General features: G+C 38.3%; 1 protein-coding gene across 1 annotated transcript in view; it reads right to left on the reverse strand.

Annotated features, from left to right (window-relative positions):
- Window positions 1-621: 621 nt before the first annotated feature.
- The window catches only part of RYBP (RING1 and YY1 binding protein), a 60,141-nt gene continuing 39,745 nt past the window's right edge, over window positions 622-21,017 (reverse strand). Inside the window, exons 3-5 of the mRNA XM_026722427.2 lie at window positions 20,101-20,277; window positions 19,465-19,560; window positions 622-4,668 (exon numbers count right to left, since the gene is read on the reverse strand). Coding sequence (XP_026578212.1) covers window positions 4,416-4,668; window positions 19,465-19,560; window positions 20,101-20,277 — 526 coding nt within the window. The 3' untranslated portion in view covers window positions 622-4,415. The remainder of the gene's footprint in view (window positions 4,669-19,464; window positions 19,561-20,100; window positions 20,278-21,017) is intronic.

Consider the following 21,017-nt stretch of genomic DNA (forward strand, 5'->3'; position numbering starts at 1 on the left):
ATCTGGTCCATGGGCCGCCAGTTTGACATCCCTGATCTAGACTGTCTATAGCTTTGTTCTTATAGTCTCTATGCTATTTGAATTAACTAGATACAACATAGCCAAAAAAACAGTGTTTCAGAGAACAAATATTTACATTTATCAGTGTTCCTCAAGTATATTTGAACATGTAAGTGCCTCATGACCTTTTCATTCTAGGTACAGAGTTTCACAAATCTTTTATACAGTAATGATTTTTTTTTAATACAACTTGAGAAGGGTATCCACTTCAATAGAAACTTATGGCTATTAATAATCTGGTAAAACATAAGATCCAACAACAAACATGTTCTGTTAATATATATTCCCAATATATTAATATTAGCAAAGGATATTCTTTTGCTGGAAAGAATGAAAAGATACACATTTCCAAGCTTGGCAGATCATGGATATGATCAAGTGCAAGAAACAAAAGTGTTAATATAAATGGCTTATCTGGATCATCAGTAACCTAAAACATGCATGTTCATATATAAATGTCATGTTAAACATGTAAAATAAAATCAAAAGTTAACCTAGAAAGATACTAGCATAGCAAACTGATTTGGTCCTTCCCTCAACACCAAAGAATAGAAAATCAGATTTAATTAAATGTTACTATTTTATTTGTGAAAAAAACTACAAGCAGAATTCATAAATAGACATTTCTATTTAAAGCAAGAAAATGATAAAGTGGCTTCTAATAACAGTCGTGCACATGCCGGTAACAGGAATATATTAACATCTTTTATTTGCTAGACAAAGAGCAGTGTCCAATATAAATTTCCAGAAAACATTTAAGACCTGTGAATTTTTCTGACCAGTTCACAAAATCACCATTGACACTTTTAGCATGAAGATTAAAAACAAACCTAACAGGACTGTCAGCTCTAAAGACTTTACAGAGCAGAAAACTTCCAAAGCGTTATACAAGCTGTCTTTCTGGGCAAATGAAAAATATAGCTCGTATAATACATTAACATAAAAATTCACAAGATAAAATTATGTTTTGACATACTTAAACAAGCATTCTCTATTTGTCTCCAAACAAACAAAGCTAAAGAAATAATGTAACCATCTTTACACAGTAAATTAAGGTTACAAGTCATACACAAGAACAGAACTGCTTGCGCATTAAAAACTGTTCAGCTCCATTGTCGTATTGTAAATGTTGGCTCTCAAATCATTTTTTTCAGTTACATACAAGCAAAGGTTATATAGTCAGCAAGTAATAACTTCAATAATTTATGGTAACAGTTTTTAAAAAGTAGACTGGAAATGGTACTGGTCAGGCAGGTGTATTTCTATGAATATAGCCACTGTCCAGCTTTAAAATAGAAACTGATTTTGAATAAGCAAAATGCTTTCAATTAAAACTGCCCATCTTAAACATTTTTGCTTTTCATTGTTCTTTTTGCATGACATATTTAAAATATTCAAACAGAGGAAGTCAAGCAACCTGTTGTGTGTAAGGGTGTGCATGTGTGTGTATAAGTGTAAAAAATTAATTTTGAAAATGTAACACTGTGCTTTTTCCTTACCTGCTTTCTGTGCCACTGGCTACTAAGCGTTTGTGGCCCTTTTTATACACTAATATTTTAAAGCATGCTCTCCAACTACTGAATAGTTAAATGAAATGCAGGAAGTTAAGCTAATCCAATTTTTAAATCTCATGCTTTTTTTAAAAAAAGGGTGTTTGCTTGGTTACAACACAACGGTAAAAAATGCGGCCCAAGAAAGTTTGAATGCTTAGCTGACAATTTCAGCCAAATGCAGTTTCAATCACTCCACTTGTGCCGAAGATAGATTTGCATACTTTACTTTAACAAGATAATATAGCACAGAGGCACACATAGGGGGAAAAAAAGGAAAAGAAAACCCAAAGAGGATTTACTGAATTGGTAAGCCAATGAGCAGCTCATTACGGTTAAAGCTTTTATTCCCTAACCTAAGGAACAGGTTTCATAAGGAAGAACTCATCAAGCCCTGCTGCTTACCCATTGGAATGACAGCCCACAAGAAGCCACCTTAGAAATGAATGGAGCAGCAATGATTGGAGGGTGATATCTGCTGTAACTGGTTTTCTTAACACGCACAATGCTCCCACCCTCCAACCAAGGCCGTATTCTAGCAAGTCACAGAAGGAAACACACCATTTGTATATACTGGTGAACTTCCAGCAGACATGTTCAGAGATTGGGTCTTTGCTGGGAAGGAGCTAAATGCATACAGGCCTAATTCATTTAGATGTAATTTTCTTTTTAAAAAATCTGTGCAAATCATACACATCTGGGATTCAGTTGAAAACTTCTCTAAAAATTATTTTTTTCTCAAAAAATAAATTATGGCTGACCAATTTACCCTCCCTGAGATCCTTTAAAGGAATAGTCAAACTTGTAAAAGGAATGTTTACCAATGTTAAAATGTGGATTGATGTGGACTATTAAAAACTACGATAATATTGAATTATCAGAGCTTAAGAAACATCTGTTTTTCCTTTGGTTTTTTTTATTTTTCAATAAATACTTTAAAAATAAATTTTTAAAAAAAGAATAGATATAAGAACAACTGAATGAGAAACCCATTAAAATGGATGCAGCTGCAAAGGCACTGCTCTGCTACTCTATCTCTTTGAGCAGAATTACTTTATTCAGTTAAGCATAGGTTTAAAATTTTCAGACTGATATAAAAGAAGTTTGTATTTGTGGATTTAAACTGATAAAACACAACCATTACATGCCTCTCTAGAACAGAAATAATTTATATTATTCAAACAAGAAATGAGTATGGTAATTGTCTAGCACCAAGTTCTGCTGAGTGGCCCTTTGGGAATACCTACATGTAAATCATTCTGATAAAAACTAAAGAATGGCTACTGAAATTACAGCAAAGCACTCTGGGTCGCCTAAAAAGCACACAATAAGAATTTGAAGATTTTTTTAAAGTGTTCCATCTTCTTTCTAGTGTTTTAAGCAGAAAAACATACCGCTAGATAAAACTGCAATAGAGTTTGGATCTGTAAGTAAACATTCTCAGAATAGCTTTCAAAGCAAGAATTGAAGTTATTTGCCATTCTGGTGCTCCCTTATTAGTATAAAATGTCTTCACAACTTTTGCTCTCATACCAAGTTATGGTAGAGAGATATGTCTAAGCACTGATAATCCTAAGGAAATGGAATTAAATGAATTAAATTACTAACAAAAAAGCAGTCGTATATAGAAGATTTGCACTGAAAACAAGTCATGTGACAATAGATCTTGGTTCATGTTATTATTAGGGGAGCACTTATTATTATTAAGGCTTTGGACTGCCTTCTATTAGAAAAGCTGTCTGACATTTCCCCACTGATATTGAACTTTTTTCCCCCATCACCAATATAAATCTGGACAAGAAGAGAATGAGATTTGTTATTCAAAATAGGCAGTGTTAATGTGCAGCCATCAGGTACATTAATACTAAGCATTTTGAAATTGGTGTTGTTCATTGTTTTTAAAAATTGTACACTGTGGTAGGAAAGGGCTAGAAATTTATTGTTTTCTGATATTCTAACTGGAAATGCAATGACTTGGAGCACCTTTTGGATTTCAAAAAGAACAGAAAATAAGAAAATAGATATCTATTTTTGTCCAGTACTCTTCAGCCAAAGCACAAGAGAAAAACCAGGTCCTGTTTCTGTTAGAACCTCTGGGAACACTTTGTTGCTCTGGTTCCGGCTGGGTTTCAGCACTTGCCAAAAGGCACTCACTGTCCCAGATCTTAAATTGCTTAGCTTCACAGTGTTTCAAGCACCAGCGTTTCCATGTATTGGTTTCAAATAACCCTATATATACTTTATTTATATATATATTTATATATTTATATATATATATAATTTATATCAAAACTGATAGTACACAGTATAACTGGAAGAGGGAGATTTGAACTCAAAAAAATATGCTGAAAAAACAAGAGAATGAAGTTTGTGAATACAATAAATAAAAAACCCTCCTATAAGCCCGCCCTTCCCCTTACATCACATTCCCCCACCCCCCCAAAAAAACTGGTGGTAAGATTCATGGAAAAACTGTGCACAGCAGATTTATAAAAAAGTAGAGTCAGAAGCACATCCAATTATAAATGATTGTTAGGAAAATCATATAAAACAATGGAATACATAAACATCAGAAAGTAATTCTCAGGGTGCGAAATTCCTTGGTAGCCAGATGCCCACAGTCAGACCAAAGCGTCCAGGTGTCATCAATTAAAGGAAGGATATCCAAAAAGCATGTTGAAGCACAAGGAGAAAAGGAAGAAAAAGTGGCACTGGCAGCTTTCTTAGGTTGTCCTGGTGGACAGGTGGAATATTTGAATTTCATACCCTGATTTCGTAAGTTTCCCACAATTCCATGTGCAATTCTTAGAAAGATTCATCGTTGACTGCTGACATGTCGCCCTTTGGCGTAGAAGAGCGGGATGAGCCTTTGTCTGTGCTCTCGGAGCCCGAGCTACTCTGATTTTGCTGTTCAGATCCAGCACTGGAGGTCACTGTGGATGAAGATGTGGAGGAAGAGCGAGTCTTTTCTTTAAAGTCTGTGATAATTACTGTGACATTCCCTACTGTGACTGCCAGCTGCTGAGCGGTACTTCTGTCCACATTTTTCAGTCTGGGTCTACAACAACAACAGTAAAAGAGCAGTAATAGCAGCACTAACAATGATAACAACAGCAATAACACAGAATATAAATAATAGATGAGCCTTCTGCTAAGACACTTTTATTCAGCTTATACATAAGAATTCTAAAAACTGCAAATGTTCTATATTAAAAAAAGAAAAGAAAGAAGCACTGTTTACCCCTCCCAATCCCTGAAGCATCTGATGTTTTGCTGTCTTTAAATGCTTAGCCTAAAAAATCTGTAGTAGCAGCATTTTCATTTCCCAGTGAGTAAATGTAGTATGGGAATCAATTTTTGAGCTCTGGAGTCCTAGGAAATTATTCTCTGTTGCATTCAGCCAGAAGTATAGTAATATGCGAAAGATACAAAGGTATCAAAGTTTTTGAGAGTCCCTTTTGGAATACAAAAAATCTGCGCTTGGAATCTTTCATCCTCTTACATTCCTGAAAAGCTGCAGTTTTGTAGGACAAAAAAAGCATCTGCACGTTACACTGTAAAGGGTCAGGATCTAAACTCTTGTCAATGTATGAATGCCAGTAAAATCTGGCGTCTTTCCCAACTGCTGGAATGAATAGGAGAAAACCCCCACATAATCTTATAAAAATGGGTTATAAAGTCTTTCCACTGCTGAACACAACTACAGAATATAAATATTGCCCAACAGAACAGCACAATTTTTAAAAAGGGCCTTAGAATTGAGTAAGTCTTACTATAATCTTAGATTTGTGCCATGATGTTAAGTAATTAAACCAATTAATAAAGCATTGGCTAGCATTCACATATGGTAAAATGTTCAGTTCACAACTTTAATAGAAATATTGTTCATTATTTGAGAAACTAAACAAGATCTCCATTATCATGTCAGAAAGGAGAAAAAAAAAACAAGGAAGGTTTTGAGCAAACATGAAAGGCTCTTTTTTTTAACCGCCAAAATAAGAGACAGCAAAGGTTTATTTCAGAAACAAAGCTTTAAAAATTAAAATGCTCAAAGTAACTATTATTTATTCAGATAGTTGCAAAAGTTTTTGCAGCATTTTTACAGCATTGCCAGAATGCGATACAACTCATTGTCCACTTGAGCTAGCGCAGGGCCAAGCTCAATATTTTTTTTGCCAGAAAGCAAGGAATGTGGACACTACTTCTCATTATTCACATTAATGAAGTAACATGTCAACTCATAAAACATTTTGTATACACATTTTATAGTTGTCAACAGAAAGAAGGGGGAGGGGAGTTTCAAAGAGCAGGAAGCAGTGTGGAATCGAAAGTATGTTTTATTCATATTTTCCTCAGAGACAGATTAGATGACTGAAGCTTCTGCTGTGCAAAAATCTAATTGGAGAGCATGACTGATGACTCTTGGCTATGGACATGTTTCATTGGATGATACACCCAGAGGGGTTGGGGAACAATCAGGATCAAGGGTGACAGTGAATTATATATCTCAGAATTGGCTACACCCGGGCTAATGCTGGAATGTTAACTTCTAAGAAATCCTTTTTAGTTTTGGTAGTGTGGCTCGAGGCTCATGATTTAATTGGAGTAACTGCCGGAATCCTGACAGATAGCCAACTCTCATAATTAATCACCGGGGTGCCTGTGTCTGGCCTCTTCCATTGCTCCATGACATCTGGGGTGCATGGAGAGAAACTCAGGTAGCCATGGCAGAGGCTATCAGGAGAAAACTTGGCTTCTAGCCAGAAGCAAACAGCAACTGATAGCATAATTACAGAAGGAGGACAGCTCCTCAAGCCTGCTTCTTTGGAAGGGAGAAAACCAGGTAAGTACCTGATGGAATCCCTGGGGAGATCCATAGAGCAGCTGAGGGAGGGATCTGAACAGGCCACCATTCGAGATGATGTCCTGTCCTGCCACCCCAAACAGAGGGGAATTTTTACAGGGCCTTTTGAAGTGGGGAGAAGCAGGCAAGACCACAGCCCTCCCTCTCTACATATCAGAAGAAAAAAGAGCCCAGCGGAAGCCAGTGCCTCCTCCACGCAGCAGGCAGTCCCTTCCTCCTGTGTGAACTAGAACTGGGAAGGAAGGTCAGCCACCTCAAGTGTAGGATTACAGAGGGTGACAGGGAGAGGAAGGAGCAGAGCCTAATGGAACTGCCCCAGTTCAGGGGAAATTTGATGGAAACCCAGACCAGCTAGCTTTATTTCTTGACTCAGCTGAGATTGACCTGGAATGCTATGGACACCTCTACCCCTCCTTAGAGCCATGGTGAATGCCATTTCTGAGGGGCTAGAGGGAGAAGCAAGAGGATAGCTAGCAACCCTCCACAAGAGAAAGGCCTCCCCAACTACATGACATAGATGACTTCCTACAACTGCTAGAGGTCAGATTTGAGGAGGCAGAGGAGGACACATACATAGAAGATGAGCTCATCAACCTAAAGCAGGGAGAGCGGCCCATCAAGGAACACATTTGTGAATTCAGGAGAATCAGTAGGAAGATACCCCTTTTGCCTGAGTGGATCCTGGTTCATTTTTTAAAAATCAGCCTGGACAAGCAAATTAGCAAAGTAGCTGCCTATCAGAACATCCCGAACCAACTCTCTGAGTGGTTCCCAATGGCCATAAAAGTTGATGGGGCATTATGTGCTAACGATACGAGAAAGCCATTGGGAGCCAAAGAGAGAGGGCACCCAGATCAGAGACCACCCAGCCGACGGGACACCGCAGCACCATGACCAGCCCCCAAACCAGCCCTCTCACAAAGTCCATTTAAATGTTACCGATGTGGGGGAGTAGGGCATATGACAAGGATGTGCACAACCCCAGACCTGAAACCAAGTCTTGAATCAACCCCCAGAGCACGACCAGAACAAGGCCCCAGACATGCTACCAAGGCATCCCAGATGGCCCTTCAGGTGGCAGAGGTCCCTCCCCACTCAGCCGAAGTGGGGGCAACCCCAGGCAACAGTGATCAATTGCCAGATTCTTATGATAGCGACGATGAGGGCAAAAATAACCCGATAGTGAGTGGACTGATTCCCCCTTTCATCTTCCCAATACAGCTCACAGCCCCAAAAACAGGAATTCAGGGTATTTTCCAAACCCTAAGAGATTCAGGCTGCACTAGGTGCCTGATCAACCTAACTACAGTCCTGAAACTGGGGATCGGAGCGAAAAAGCTGACCCACCCAATCCAGTTCAAACAAGTAGATGGCTCCCTGTTGTGGGGAGCCTATGCCACTCACTTAACCAAAGCAATGAGACGAGAGCTAGCAGATCACTGGGAAACCATTCGATTCGTAGTGGCTCCCAAAATGACAGATGCAGTTGTGCTCGGGCTTTCCTGGCTAGACAAGTAGGGCCCAACCAACTGGTGGCAAGGGGGTAGCCACAGACTGAAGATAGCGAAGGGACCCCAACCCCCTCCTCACCATCAAATAGAAGCACTACCCACACAGAAAACCCTTCCAAAGGGTTCACTAGAACAAACATCAGAACCCCAGAGGTCGGACAGATCCCAAGAGAATATCAAGACCTCGCTGAAGTATTCAGCAAATTAATTTATATAATTATATAATAAATTGTCAAGTGTATTTTGATATACACTTTATATGCTGCTGTCATCAAATATGCATGGTAACATTTAAAATTGTGATTCAAAAAAATTTCTGCAGGTCTATTGACTATTAGACCAATACAGCCAAAATGAAAGAACCAACAAAGGTAAATCTAGGGAGTACACAGAACCATGAGGCATTTATTTCATGGAAAACTTAACCCAACCCATAGCAAAACATTCACCAATGAAATCTGAGAATTATCTATGCAGCTGAAAGAGCAAAGATAATCAAAGAAATCAAAATCCTACAGTGCCTCTCGATAGTAAACAAATGGTTTCATTGTTAAAAATCAGCCTTCAATCTAGATTGAAAGTGGTTTATATTCCACCAATCAATCTGTCATATAACCTGGATCTCACCAGAAAGAAAAGTGCTTGAAAACAAAGTGAGATTCAAAGACCACTGTGAATTAATGCAGTTCCATCCTTATAGCCAAAGCAGAGACCCAAACATAAATTCATAATAGTCAACTGCAATATTAATGCATAAGGGGATATTATAATTTAGAAATGTTTTTATATAAGGCATAGACAGTATAGAAAGGGCTTCCTGTAAGGGAGGCATTCACCACTTAAGCAGAGGCTTATTAATATGATATTTAATGATTCTACAACTTTCTGGACCCACTTAATAAATCCCCTTTCATTAAGTGTCTATTCCATACTAAAAACATCAAGAGCACCTCCAAGGCACTATGATAAACTGTCCAGGAGGATGAAGCAATAACCTAGTAGCATACTTGAGGGGAAAAAAGATAATTCTGAACTGGGAAAATACTCATAAGTAGAAATAAAACTTACTCAACAGGAATGGGCCAAACAAAAGAAGAGTAGGAGTGACATTACGTATGAAAGAAACGCACACATGTACTGAGAGCCAGGAATTGGAGATAAGGTTCCTGACAAAAGCACTTGGGTAAGAACTGAAGGAAGGGGAAACAAAAAGTATTACTGTGACTACAGACTATCAAGGAAGAACATCAGGTTTATGCAAACCTGGGCAGGTTGCAGAATCTGAAAAGGAGACACACAATAATAATGGGAAATTTCAACTATCCAACAATCTGTTAGAAAAACAGCTGTGACGAGAAGAGGAAGACCTTGAAATTACTCTGTATAGTGCTGACTGTTTCATGTTCCAGAAAACTAAAGAGACAAGATTTTTCTAGTCCTGTTTGTAATCAATAGGGAAGAGCTGGTTGAAGAGATAAAAGCAGTTTGAGAAGAAGTCCCTTTGAGAAGAAGTCATGGCAACATCTTAAGGTTTAAGATACTATAGAAAGAGAAATTAAATTGGAAGAGAACTCTTGTGCACCGTAAATTTCAGACAAGCTAATTTCAGCAAGTTAGAGAAATATGATTTTTCAGGGAATACATGGACACTGAAAAGGAAATTAAATGTCTAGACAAGATTAATTACATCTGAGAGTCATCTCAGAACCCTCTTTTGTGATTTTTGAATAATCATGGAGGTAAGGCTAAGCGTCAGTGAACTGGAGAAGGGCAAATATTGTTACTATCTACACAAAAGGAAAAAATAAGAATTAGATTCTTCAATGCCAGTGATATTGGACAGTATATATAACATTTAGCTAGAACTGTTCATTTAACAATAATTTGAATGTATGACCATCTTGAAATAACTGCTTACAAACTTTACTTGCATCCTCTCCATGGTCATGTGATTACAATCCAGGGTCTTGGCAGTCAGCTTTTATTTAACTATGGTTGCAGTGCTCATGTGATTGCTATTTGTGATTTGGGGGAAAAAATTGGGGAAATTGGATATGCTTAACGATCACATGCTTTGCTTAATGGTCATCATAAAAATGGTCATAAAATCAGATTTAACCATGTAGTGATTCAACTTATGACTGAACTGATTTGCAACTGCAATTCCGATTTGAATACATAATACTCTTTCCTCCTATTCATCTCACAACAACAATCCAGTGTGGTAAGTTAAGTTGAGAGGAAGTGACTGGTTCAAAGTCATCCAGTTGGCTTTCATGCATAAGACAGGACTCCTGCTTTCTAGGCCAGGACCTTAACCACTACACTGAACTAGTTTTGGTTGGGTTGATCAAATTAATTTAAATAAAATTAAATCAAATTATTAAATTATGTGCAAAAAGTCACAGAATCAATGCATGAAGAATCATGGTGGCATAGTGGTTAGAATGCAGTATTGCAAGCTAATTCTGCCAGAGGTGGTATTCAGCAGGTTCTGACCAGTTCTGGAGAACCAGTAGTAGAAATTTTGAGTTTGGTGAACCAGCAAATGCCATCTCTGACTGGAGATTTTATAGCATCCTTCCCCCACCACGCCCACAGAATTAGGAGTAAAAATTTTTGAATCCCACCCCTGAATTCTGCCAATTGTCAGCAATTTGATTCTGACTGGCTCAAGGTTGAGTCAGCTTTCCATCTTTCTGAGGTCAGTAAAATGAGGACCTAGATTGTTGGGGGGCATATGCTGACTCTGTAAACCACTTAGAGAGGACTCTAAAGCACTGTGAAGAGGTATATAAATCTAAGTTTTATAAAGTGCTATTAATTGGAGACAACTAATTATTTGATTCAAAGGGTTAATCTGCCAAATCCCATCTTGCTCTACTGAACAATATCTAAGTGAATATTATTAGATGGTTCCTCCCAAATTATTCACTCAAACAAAACATTTCAAATTAACCAACCCCTTCGTATATAAACTGTGAATGAACAACATTTCATTTTAATCATTCTAGCAGTAACACTAGAGCAGACTACAAGTTGACAGGGCAATCTAAAACTATCCCCAGCCTATATATATATTTATGTTGTCATGATCTTTAACTGGGCAAAATGGTACATCATAGGGCAACCATTTTTGAACCAAAGCAGTTAAAATGGGCTAACTTATAAAATGCGTCCAAAACATGGGACCAATGACTACTGAAGAAATTACATTTGGAAAAGTTATGGCTGCTTTCAATGCTACCAGCTGATACTACATCTGTACTACACAGATCTTCATTTTCAACATTTTGTGACAATTTCCCAGCCACTCTTGCACTTTCTCATTCCCTTTCTTATACAGCAGTAGCCATTTACCTGCCCTGCTGGAATGGAATGGTATGGTATGGAATGGAAGGTCAGATTCCTACAAGGAAATACAAAGGGAAACTTGGAATGAAGTCAGAGATCTTTCCTGCTTCCACTACTTTTTTGCCTGCCTGTGGTCATTCTGTTTCTCTGTTTAGGTAAGGAAGTATCTCTGAAAGAATTACCCAACAAGGCCCAGGTTGTCTAGTAGCTTTTAACCAATTCTGCTTTTATTGTTCTAAACCTTTCTTGCCCTATATCTTTTATTTCAACTATGATGTCAGCATTCAAAGCAACAACCTCCAGGAAAAAAAAGAACTCTGAGAATATCATCTTCTCAAAGATCCATTTAATTAGAGATGTCATATTGGCACATCTGGGGAAAACCCAAGTCTGAGTGTTCTTGGTCTTCCCTCGCCCCGCAAAAAAATCCAAAATCCAACCCCGACACTCAATAGTCCATCACATGGTCCAATTATTACTTCGTTCCAACTGGAGACTATCCCCAGTCATCCCCCTCCATGTGCAGAGTAACATGTCCTTGACTTTCTGAGAAAGGAATGTTGTTGTGGCTAATCTTCCACCGCTCCTTCAAATACCCCTCCCAAATTTCCAGGCACTGAAGGTAGTAGCCCAGAAGCATAAAAAAAAAGGCTTCCAAGCTAACATACAATATCTTGCCAAAACATTTATGGCTTCTGTATTCTCAAATCTTCTATTATCCATCTTTGTTTTCAAAGCCATTACAACAGATAGTTTCAATCTAGTTGTAATGCTTCAGAAAAGCCAAATTGCTGTATCTTATTTGTTCTGATTTTGAGAAATTTAGACCTGATGGAAATGCAGAAGAAAGTTGGCTTTCATTTTATGGGTGAGATAGAATTTTAAGCCATGGCTTGAATAGCTCAGTATCAACCTCTCAACTGTCTAGGTAGTTTAGCAGCAGTCCTTAGCCCACAGGTAGAGCTAGAGGAGGGGTGCATTTACTGCAGGCTTGTTATAATAGCGTAAGTAGGTAGAATATTTAAAATTATGTCACAAAGGCAGAAAAATGACAGAGAAAGAATGCAAAGAAAGACCATTCAATTGCTTTAAACTGAGTAAAGCTTTGCATACTTGATGAGTTGCAGAAATGAATTAAACGATTATAAACAAAAGGAACATCCATTGCTGTATAATCCTAAAATATTTTTATTCTGTGACTGTACAATTGCCAGCATAGGGGTTTCCCATGAAAGGCAAATTGCAATGGCAGTTCCTCCTGAAGAAATTAGCTACTGGAAATTTTAGTTCAACTGAAAGAAGCCTTTAAATTAAGTTAGATGTTACCATTTTTGGTTGGTGTACTATATACTTGTTTCATAATGTATATAGTATTTAAATGACATTAATAGCTATTTCATATATAATTTTTGTAACATGTAGTTTATCGCTTATCTTCCAAATTAAATTATGATGCAATTGCCTTTATTTTCTTGGTCTATTTCCCATATAAGAACAATAAGAAAATGATTGCACTATTTTTTTTTGTAGTAAGCAAAAGTAATGTTTATATATACTCATATACAATTGAGCCCAAAATTTCTATTGTTAAGTGAGACATTTGTTAAGTGAGTTTTGCTTCACTTTCTTTGCCACAGTTGTTAAAGTGAATATTGCAATTGTTAAGTTAGTAACATGGTTGTTCAGTGAATCTGGCTTCCCCATTGACTTTGCTTGTCAGAAATTCACAAAAGGTGACCACATGACCCGGGACACTGCAACCATCAAAAATATGGGTCAGTTGCCAAGTATCTGAATTTTGATCATGTGGCCATGGGGATGCTGCAATGGTCATAGTTGTGAAAAACAACTGCAAGTCACTTTTTTCCAGTGTTGTAGCTTTGAATGGTCACTAAGTGAACCGTTGTAAGTTGAGGACTACCTGTGAATGGATGTCAGTATAATTACCTGAGAATGCCCTATCTACGCTGCAAGAGAGTCCAGGATGGGTATGACTCCTCCCTGTGATGTCATCAAGCTGAGTCTGCCACTATATAAAAAGCCAACCCCTAGCTGGCTCCCCAGCTTTTAGGCAAAGATTGCGTGAAAGACATAATGTACATCTGGAAGAAAAAAATGAAATCACTGTTTCTCTCCCACCCCCCGGGACCAGACGCCAAAGCGTGGGACTGGGCTCTCTTGCAGCGTAGATAGAAAGGGCGTTCTCAGGTAATTATACCAATGCCCATTCTTGCCATGCTGTGACAAGAGTCCAGGATGGAACATACCAAAGCTTGCATGTCCACGGGAAGAAGGAGGTCTGTAGTAAGGAGCGGGATTCTGACCTCTTCCCCACCGAAGAGAGAACCTTTCCCTTGTTCCTGGTTTCAACCAAGTATGGTTCCAGGGCATTGCCAAACAGCTTGTCACTGGTGCATGAAGTGGATGCCAGCTTCCACTTTCGGTGGGAATCAGATTGCCAATTACACAGCCAAAGGAGTGTCCTAGCTGCCATCGATGAGGTCATAGCCCTCGATGCAAATTTGGCCGAATTCAGCATGGTGTTAGCCGTGAATTCTGCTGCCGCAATGATTTTACTAAGGTTCTGATTTGACCTAAAATTGGTGGTAGGAAGCTGGTCTTGAAGTTGGCGCAGCTCTTACAGAGATGCCCTCATGAAAAAGGAGGCCGCTGTGGAAGCCTGGACCGCCCAAGCAGCCAACTGGTGGGTAAGCTTGAGTGTTTGCTCTGACCTTTTGTCCTCAGCCTTGAGGACATCCTCTGGCTCAGTGGGGGTGCCCGATGTTGAGAACGAGGTGACCACTGGGGCATCCACAGCTGGAACCAGGATAGCATTGTCCAAGGAAGGGTCCACGTTGTAAAAACGCCTGTTGTGTGATGAAGGCTGAGGCCCTGCCCCTGGAGAGGCACACTACTCCTTGATCAAATCCAGAAAAACAGAGGGAATGGGAGGACCTCTGTGTGGACCATTGGCTTTGAGAAAAGTGAATTCCCGTGGCTGGAAGAAGCCACCTGTGGTTCTGGAGCCACCTCCTCAGGACTTAATTGGGCCGTGACTAGGGCCTTTTGCCGAAACGGTTTGAATAGAGCAGAAACGCAGCTGATGGGTTTGGATCAGATCTAATCCCCTCATCAGATAAGTTGGGTTCCCTGATCTCTCCCTCCTCCTCCTCTGACATGGAGGAACAACTGTGTTCAGAGGGGTTAGTGTAATCCCTTTCCTCATACTCACCCCAATTTGATTGAGAAGATGGGTAAATGTACTGGTGCTGCCTGGGAAATCCCCTCTGAGCTGGGGGAACCCCTTGGGAGAAGCCGGGGCCAGATATTGACCGCCCGCTAAAGGACGGAGGAAATATTGAAACCCCTCAGCTAGGCCCTGCCAGATGGCTACCAAGACCATGTCTCTGATATCCCCAGGTCTGCCCTTGTGGGGGTGTAAGAAACCTCAGGCCTAGGCCCAGGGCCCCCTAGAGCAACCTGACTTGATGGGTAAGAGGGACCTGGGCCCCGGGAAGCCTGTCTGTGGATCAGACCTGCTTAAATCTTAAATCTTGGAGTAAAACAACTCTTCCGGTTTGGGCTTTTTCAGCGACGGACCAAAATCGTGATCGTCCGCAGTTTTGATCTGTGCTCACTGGAGCGCCCCGAGCTGCCCGGATTCGGGGCTGAAGCCACCCCGTAGAGGTGGTGAAGAAGGGGGAGCCGTCAGTGGGGTTGAGGAGAGCGGCATCTGTCCTCCTCGGCTGGCCATTTCTCCCTTTCCGAAAGGCGGTTGCAGCGGTGGTCAGAAATGGCCACCTCAAAGAAGAACCTGACCGGACAAGTTTGTGCAGGAGGAAGTTTAAAGGAGAAAGTTTGACTTGGTTGAATGGAGAACATCTATTTAAGGTATCTGGAACCTGGATTTTAAAGACTAATACTATTCCTAAAAAAGATTTTAAGCTGCGAAAAAGAAAGGGAAAGGAAATGGAATTGGCTTTTTATCCTCTAACATTGACAGTTTTAACTGACTTGGAACATTAAGAAGAAGAGATTCGAATAAGAAATTGATATTAATCCACTTTGACATAAGTAGGCTATTTCTAGCTGAAAATAAAGTGTCAAAGGGATAAAGATTCTTGGATAATTTAAAAATTTTCTTTTAAAAAAAGAAAGAAAGCAGCGGAGGGAAAAAGGAAAAAAGAGGGTGGAATCTGGAAAATGGAGGAGACCACCTGGAACTTAAAAAAAAAATTGATAGTGGAATTTTAACAAGGCTTGCAAAAGGTACAATTGTATCTGAAATTGTAGCTGAAACTTTGTTATAAGATAACAAAGCCCCTGGAAAGAGAAAGTGAGAAAAGAAGCAAGAAACAGTTTTGGATTATTGGAAGATTCCTGGAACTTTGGATGGAGGATCCTAATGAAATAAAATAGAATCAATTGGGGGTTGTTTAAAATTTTTAAAAATGGCATCACTCCTTGAAGAGTTAAAAATGAGACTTAAAGAACAAAAAGAAGAAGCACAAGATGGAAGAGGATCTTTTGGCTTCATATTTCAATTTTTAGAAATGGAGATCTTGAACTATGAAAAACAAGAAACGCTGGTAGAACAAAAAGGGTGACAACAAAGAAGTCATCTTTAATGACTAAGCAATTTTAAGTGGGGTAAAAAAGGGAAAGGGGGGAAAGGGAGTTAAAAACTTAAGCACTGAAGCAACAACAACAACAAAAAAATAGTAATTTGAAAAGCAATCATAATATCAGGAAGAAGCAGAAGGGAGGATCACAGAAGGGAGAATCAGATAGAAAAGGGAATTAAAAGGGGAACGAAAAAAGAAAGGGAAGAGGGAAAGGAAAAGAAGCTATAAAAGACAGAAACAAGATATAGAGGTACAGGAAAAAACGTACAAGAATTAAAGATATAAACCTATTTAAAAGACACAGAGACAATGGTTAAAATTTAACTTGAGAGGATTCTGCAAAGGTGCATGGGATAGCATTGTTATATTAGAAGTAGAAAAGGGTTAGAAAATTGTTTGGTTTTTTATTTAAAGACAGTAATAAGTAAAATATGAAATATAGATGATTCAAGTGAAAGACAACTGATATTACTAGGTACTGTTTGTTAGAAATAGAAATGTAAAAGATTGTTATTTATATTAATGGCAGAGCTGTACTTGAATAATTATTCCATTTACTATTGTTATACATATATACACAGATATATATATATTCACTCTGAGAAGCACAGAGCCGAAGACAGAAGCCTGAAGATGATGAATGAGACTTCATCGAAACGTTGCCTAGATACTTCCAATCTTACGAGGGAGAAAACCCGAATAACCAAAGATCCAGATATATATACATATATACTTTTTTCTTTTAAGAATTTAGTGTGTATTTTAAGGGAATGTACCAAGCAAAATTCGATTGAAAATAGGTATGTGTTATAAAATAGAGGTTAGAAAATAAATGTTATAACTGTAAAGATGTAACCTGAATTTTTAAATAAGATTTGAAAAAAGATACAAAGGTGTTACACTCCAGTCTAGTAATTACAGGGGAAAATTTGTTTTATGAGAAAAGATAATATGAAATTGTAAACAGGACAGGCGAAAGTATAAAAACATTGATTAGAAAGATTTTAAAAATTAGAAAAAGATATGTAATTGAATTAAGAAATGAGATAATTTAAAATAAGGCTATAGGAAGTAAAGAAAGGGAGAAGCTATTGAAAAAATTGCAAAAATAGTTATAAGATATGGATTAGAATGTGTACGATAAATATGTATTGAGTTTATATCTGTATAGAGAAGTGATAACCCGGGGCCATGCTGTTCTCAAAAAAAGATATTTTATTTGTATTTGTATGTTTTGTGACAACTTAAATAAAACTTATTTTTTTAAAAAAAAACTTGGAGTAAAACTTCCTCCTCCCACCCCTCTGGGAACTAAGTTAACAGACAGGTAGCTGATCTTGATTCAGTCTCTCCTGCCCTGATTGAAACCTCTGGACAAACCTGCACTTCCCCTGCCTGAGAAGCCTGTTGGATCTGGTTTCTCATCTGCTCCAGTGTTTTTGCAAACTGCTTTTCCAAAGCAGCATGCCTTCTCTTCTTAGCCCTGAGCTCAGATTTGGAAGTCTTTTTAGGAGCCAGGGCCTTGACCTTGATCTTTGCAGCAGCTTCTTTTGAGCTGAATGGCCTCTCTGTCTTCTTCTTTTTCTCCCTGGGGCTTGAGGGCCTTGGGCTTCTTTCAGAACAGAGAGGCCTTCTATCCTTGAAACAGACAGACACAAGGGGTGCTGCAGGGGTGGGATTCTACCAGTTTGCACCTATTTGCTAGAACTGGTTGTTAACACTCTAAGCAGTTCGGAGAACTGATTGTTAGAAGAAATTACTGCCCTAATCCTGTAAGGAAGGCAGGAAGGAAACATTCTGGTGTTGCTTACACAAACTGCCTCTCCGTTAACCCTTATTTTACATTCTTGGCAGGACTAGACTTCCTGACTCAGGAACTTCTCTGGAGTTTTTTTTTCCCCTCCTTTGCTGGTACTTTGCTTGTGTGGAGTGACCATTCAAAGTTACAATGGCACTGAAAAAAGTGACATGACCATTTTTCACACTTACCACTGTTGCAGCATCCCCACAGTCATGAGATGCCAGGCAAGGAGATGTGTGCCTTGATGTGAATGATACTGAGTTGGCCATGCCCAGCCAATAACATGACTACCAAGCCATGTCCACCAGTCACATGACCACCAAGCCACGCCCACCAACTAAGCCACACCCACAGAACCAGTTGTTAAAAAGTTTAAATCCCACCCCTGGGGTGCTGGAAGCTTCCCCTGAAAGGGTGCTGCCTGTTGCATGGGCCATGTGAGCTGTGATAGCTGTGAGGGTCGAAAATGGCTGGTCCTCCAATTCCAATTGCTTCCCAAAATGGCCACCTGCCACGTGCACTGGCCTTGGGTCAGCCTGGTCTACTCACTCACTCTTTAGGCTCTGAAAAGCCCTGAGCAAACAGCAATCAAGTGGAAACAGTTGTGAAGTGGCACACAGAGCTCCAGATACTGCCTGGGAGACTCAGCAGAACTCTCCCTGCAATTGCAGTTTCTTAAAGGGGCAGCGCTGCAAGAGAGTGGATCCCTGCTCTTCTCGAAGCACAGTTCCACCGGATCCCCGGGAGCTGTGCAGAAGTCTTCTTGCTTGTTTCTAGGCTTTTTAGAATAAATGGCTTTCTCACTAGCTTTTAACTCTTACAGTGCTTCCAGATGTAACTAGCTGTTAGACACCAAAGCTGAGTCAAAAAGCTGGGGAGCCAGCTAGGTTAGCTTTTTATATAGTGGCAGACTCAGCTTGATGATACCACAGGGAGGAATCATACCCATCCTAGACTCTTGTCACTATATGGATGAGAATAATGGATTTTGTTTCCTTATCAATGGATTTTGTTTCCTTATCAAAGATGTAATACTAGAATAAGAATCTTTAGCCACTTCAGCCTACAGTGAAGTAGCTCCTGCTCTAAGTTACTAAAGAACAGAATTAAACAAATAAATGAACTTTATTTGCATACCTTGTTTATATAAAGGCATTCAATCCAATTTAAAATATAGGGATTACCCTTTCACATTATGCTAAGAAACCAATAATATCCAATAGGATATGTATCAAAGAACTCATCAACATCTATAGGGTGGCTTTTGTAATAAAAGCAAAGTCATTAATCTGGCTAGCAATCTCTAAATCCCAGGAAATACAAATTAGGTATTAACTTAGACTTTGATGTGGATCAACAATCTAGACTTGGACAGGTCATCCAATTAATGCTCTAAAAGGTAATCTGGTATATTGCAACTGAAAGTTCAGGTCATCCCTTATGCAATAGCTACAAAATGCTCACTTACGATTTAGCACAAATTAATATTTCACATTTTAATTTATTACATATTCTAAGTGTGAATGAATGAAGCAGAATGAAACAGAAACATTGATAAGGTCTGAAGTATTATCGCAAATATTATCACAAGCCTCAAAGTGGTAAAATAAATGACGGGCTATAGGGAAAAAATACTAAAGAAAAGTTCCTGTACTTCCATAACCTTATAATTAGACAATTCTTTATATTAAAAAGTTACCTTGAGATGTGATTTGAGTCACTGGTCTTTGTTATATTTCCAGATTGTATACTGTTTGCTTCACTAGGAGGATCTTTCACAATATCTGACTTTGGCCTGACAAAAGGAATTCCAGAAGAAAAAGTTAACAACGCATTATAAATATACTGGTATTCTGGAAATATTCTTGAATCTGGGATAATTAGTAACCTAAAGGTAAACTTCCATATAAATATATATATACAGATATATCATTATATAATGAATGCAGGTTTTATGCATTATTTATCTAGGAAAACAATGAGAATTGCTCAATAAAGTCATATGGAGAAGAAAATATAATAAATTCATGCTAATATTTTTAACAATAATTATATTTCTTCCTATTGTAGGAAAATTTAAAATGGCATGTAACTATAAAATGAGGGCAGCATCCAGGAAAAAACTAACTTGAATTAAGTGGTAGAGATGACATAGGGAATGAGAGAATGACTATAGGATCACAATTTAGAAACCATTGCAAATTAGGATTAAGAATTCTTCAAAAAATATCAGGCTGGAATTTCAAAGCTGGGAAAACTGGTATGCATATATATAAAAGTTACAGATACAAATTAATTTGTCTGCATAATTTTAATGGATGATCCAGAAACATACTTAGTCTTCTTGTTGGTATTCTTCTTTATAACACTTTGACTAACTTCTTTTTCTTTGTCTGTTTTTTTCTCTTCTTGCTTTTCCACCTTTTCTTTCTTCTCCTTTTTAGGAGGTGGTGGGGTAGCATATTGCTGAGCAACTTGTTGTGCTACAAGCTGAGAATTTATCCTAGGTTTCCTATAAGATGGGAGGAAATAGAAAAGGAATACTCATTGTCAGTGACTTTATTAAAACAAATGGGCAACTGGTGAAAAAGTATCAATAAAAATGTTTTTATTAAAGTAAGTAATGCTTAATCTTAATTAGCAAAAGTCTAATGTCTAAAAATTTAAACATTACATTCACCAAAATATTGAACATCCCTTATATTAAAATAGAATTCTAGCCCATGCTTGTTTTGAAGAACACTCATACATTTCTCAAAAATATATGAATGTAATAATTTCATTTAAAATATGCAGATATGAAGATGTACTCTGTGGGCCACTGAAAGTCAAGATTCATACTCTGTACATCATGAAATTTTCAAAGCTATTTTATTATTTCATTACATGGACATTGCTGTTTTGTTGAACAACTAAGAATAGAATTAATAATGTCTCATTTAACTACAAATCTGAATAAATCCTTCTTCCTTACATTTAAAAGCTGAGAGTCTGCCAATCAGAGCAAAGTTAAAAACAAACAATACATTCAGAGTATCATAATTAGAAGTCATGCCTCTACCAGCCACCAACTGGTACTGATTCTGAACACTACTTTCTGTAATTTTTTATAATTATTATAACATATTGACACTTAAAGCTGAGAGCAACTAGAAAACTACAATTTGGAAAGGCTTCTCAGAAAGGCGTAACATTGGCCAGTCATCATCACTAAGAAGTAACTGCTATGTGGCAGCTAGTAACCTATAATCC

This window comes from Pseudonaja textilis, chromosome 2 (assembly GCF_049901715.1).
Source record: "Pseudonaja textilis isolate UNSWEBS1 chromosome 2, rPseTex1.2, whole genome shotgun sequence".
NCBI classification, from domain to species: Eukaryota; Metazoa; Chordata; class Lepidosauria; order Squamata; family Elapidae; genus Pseudonaja; species Pseudonaja textilis.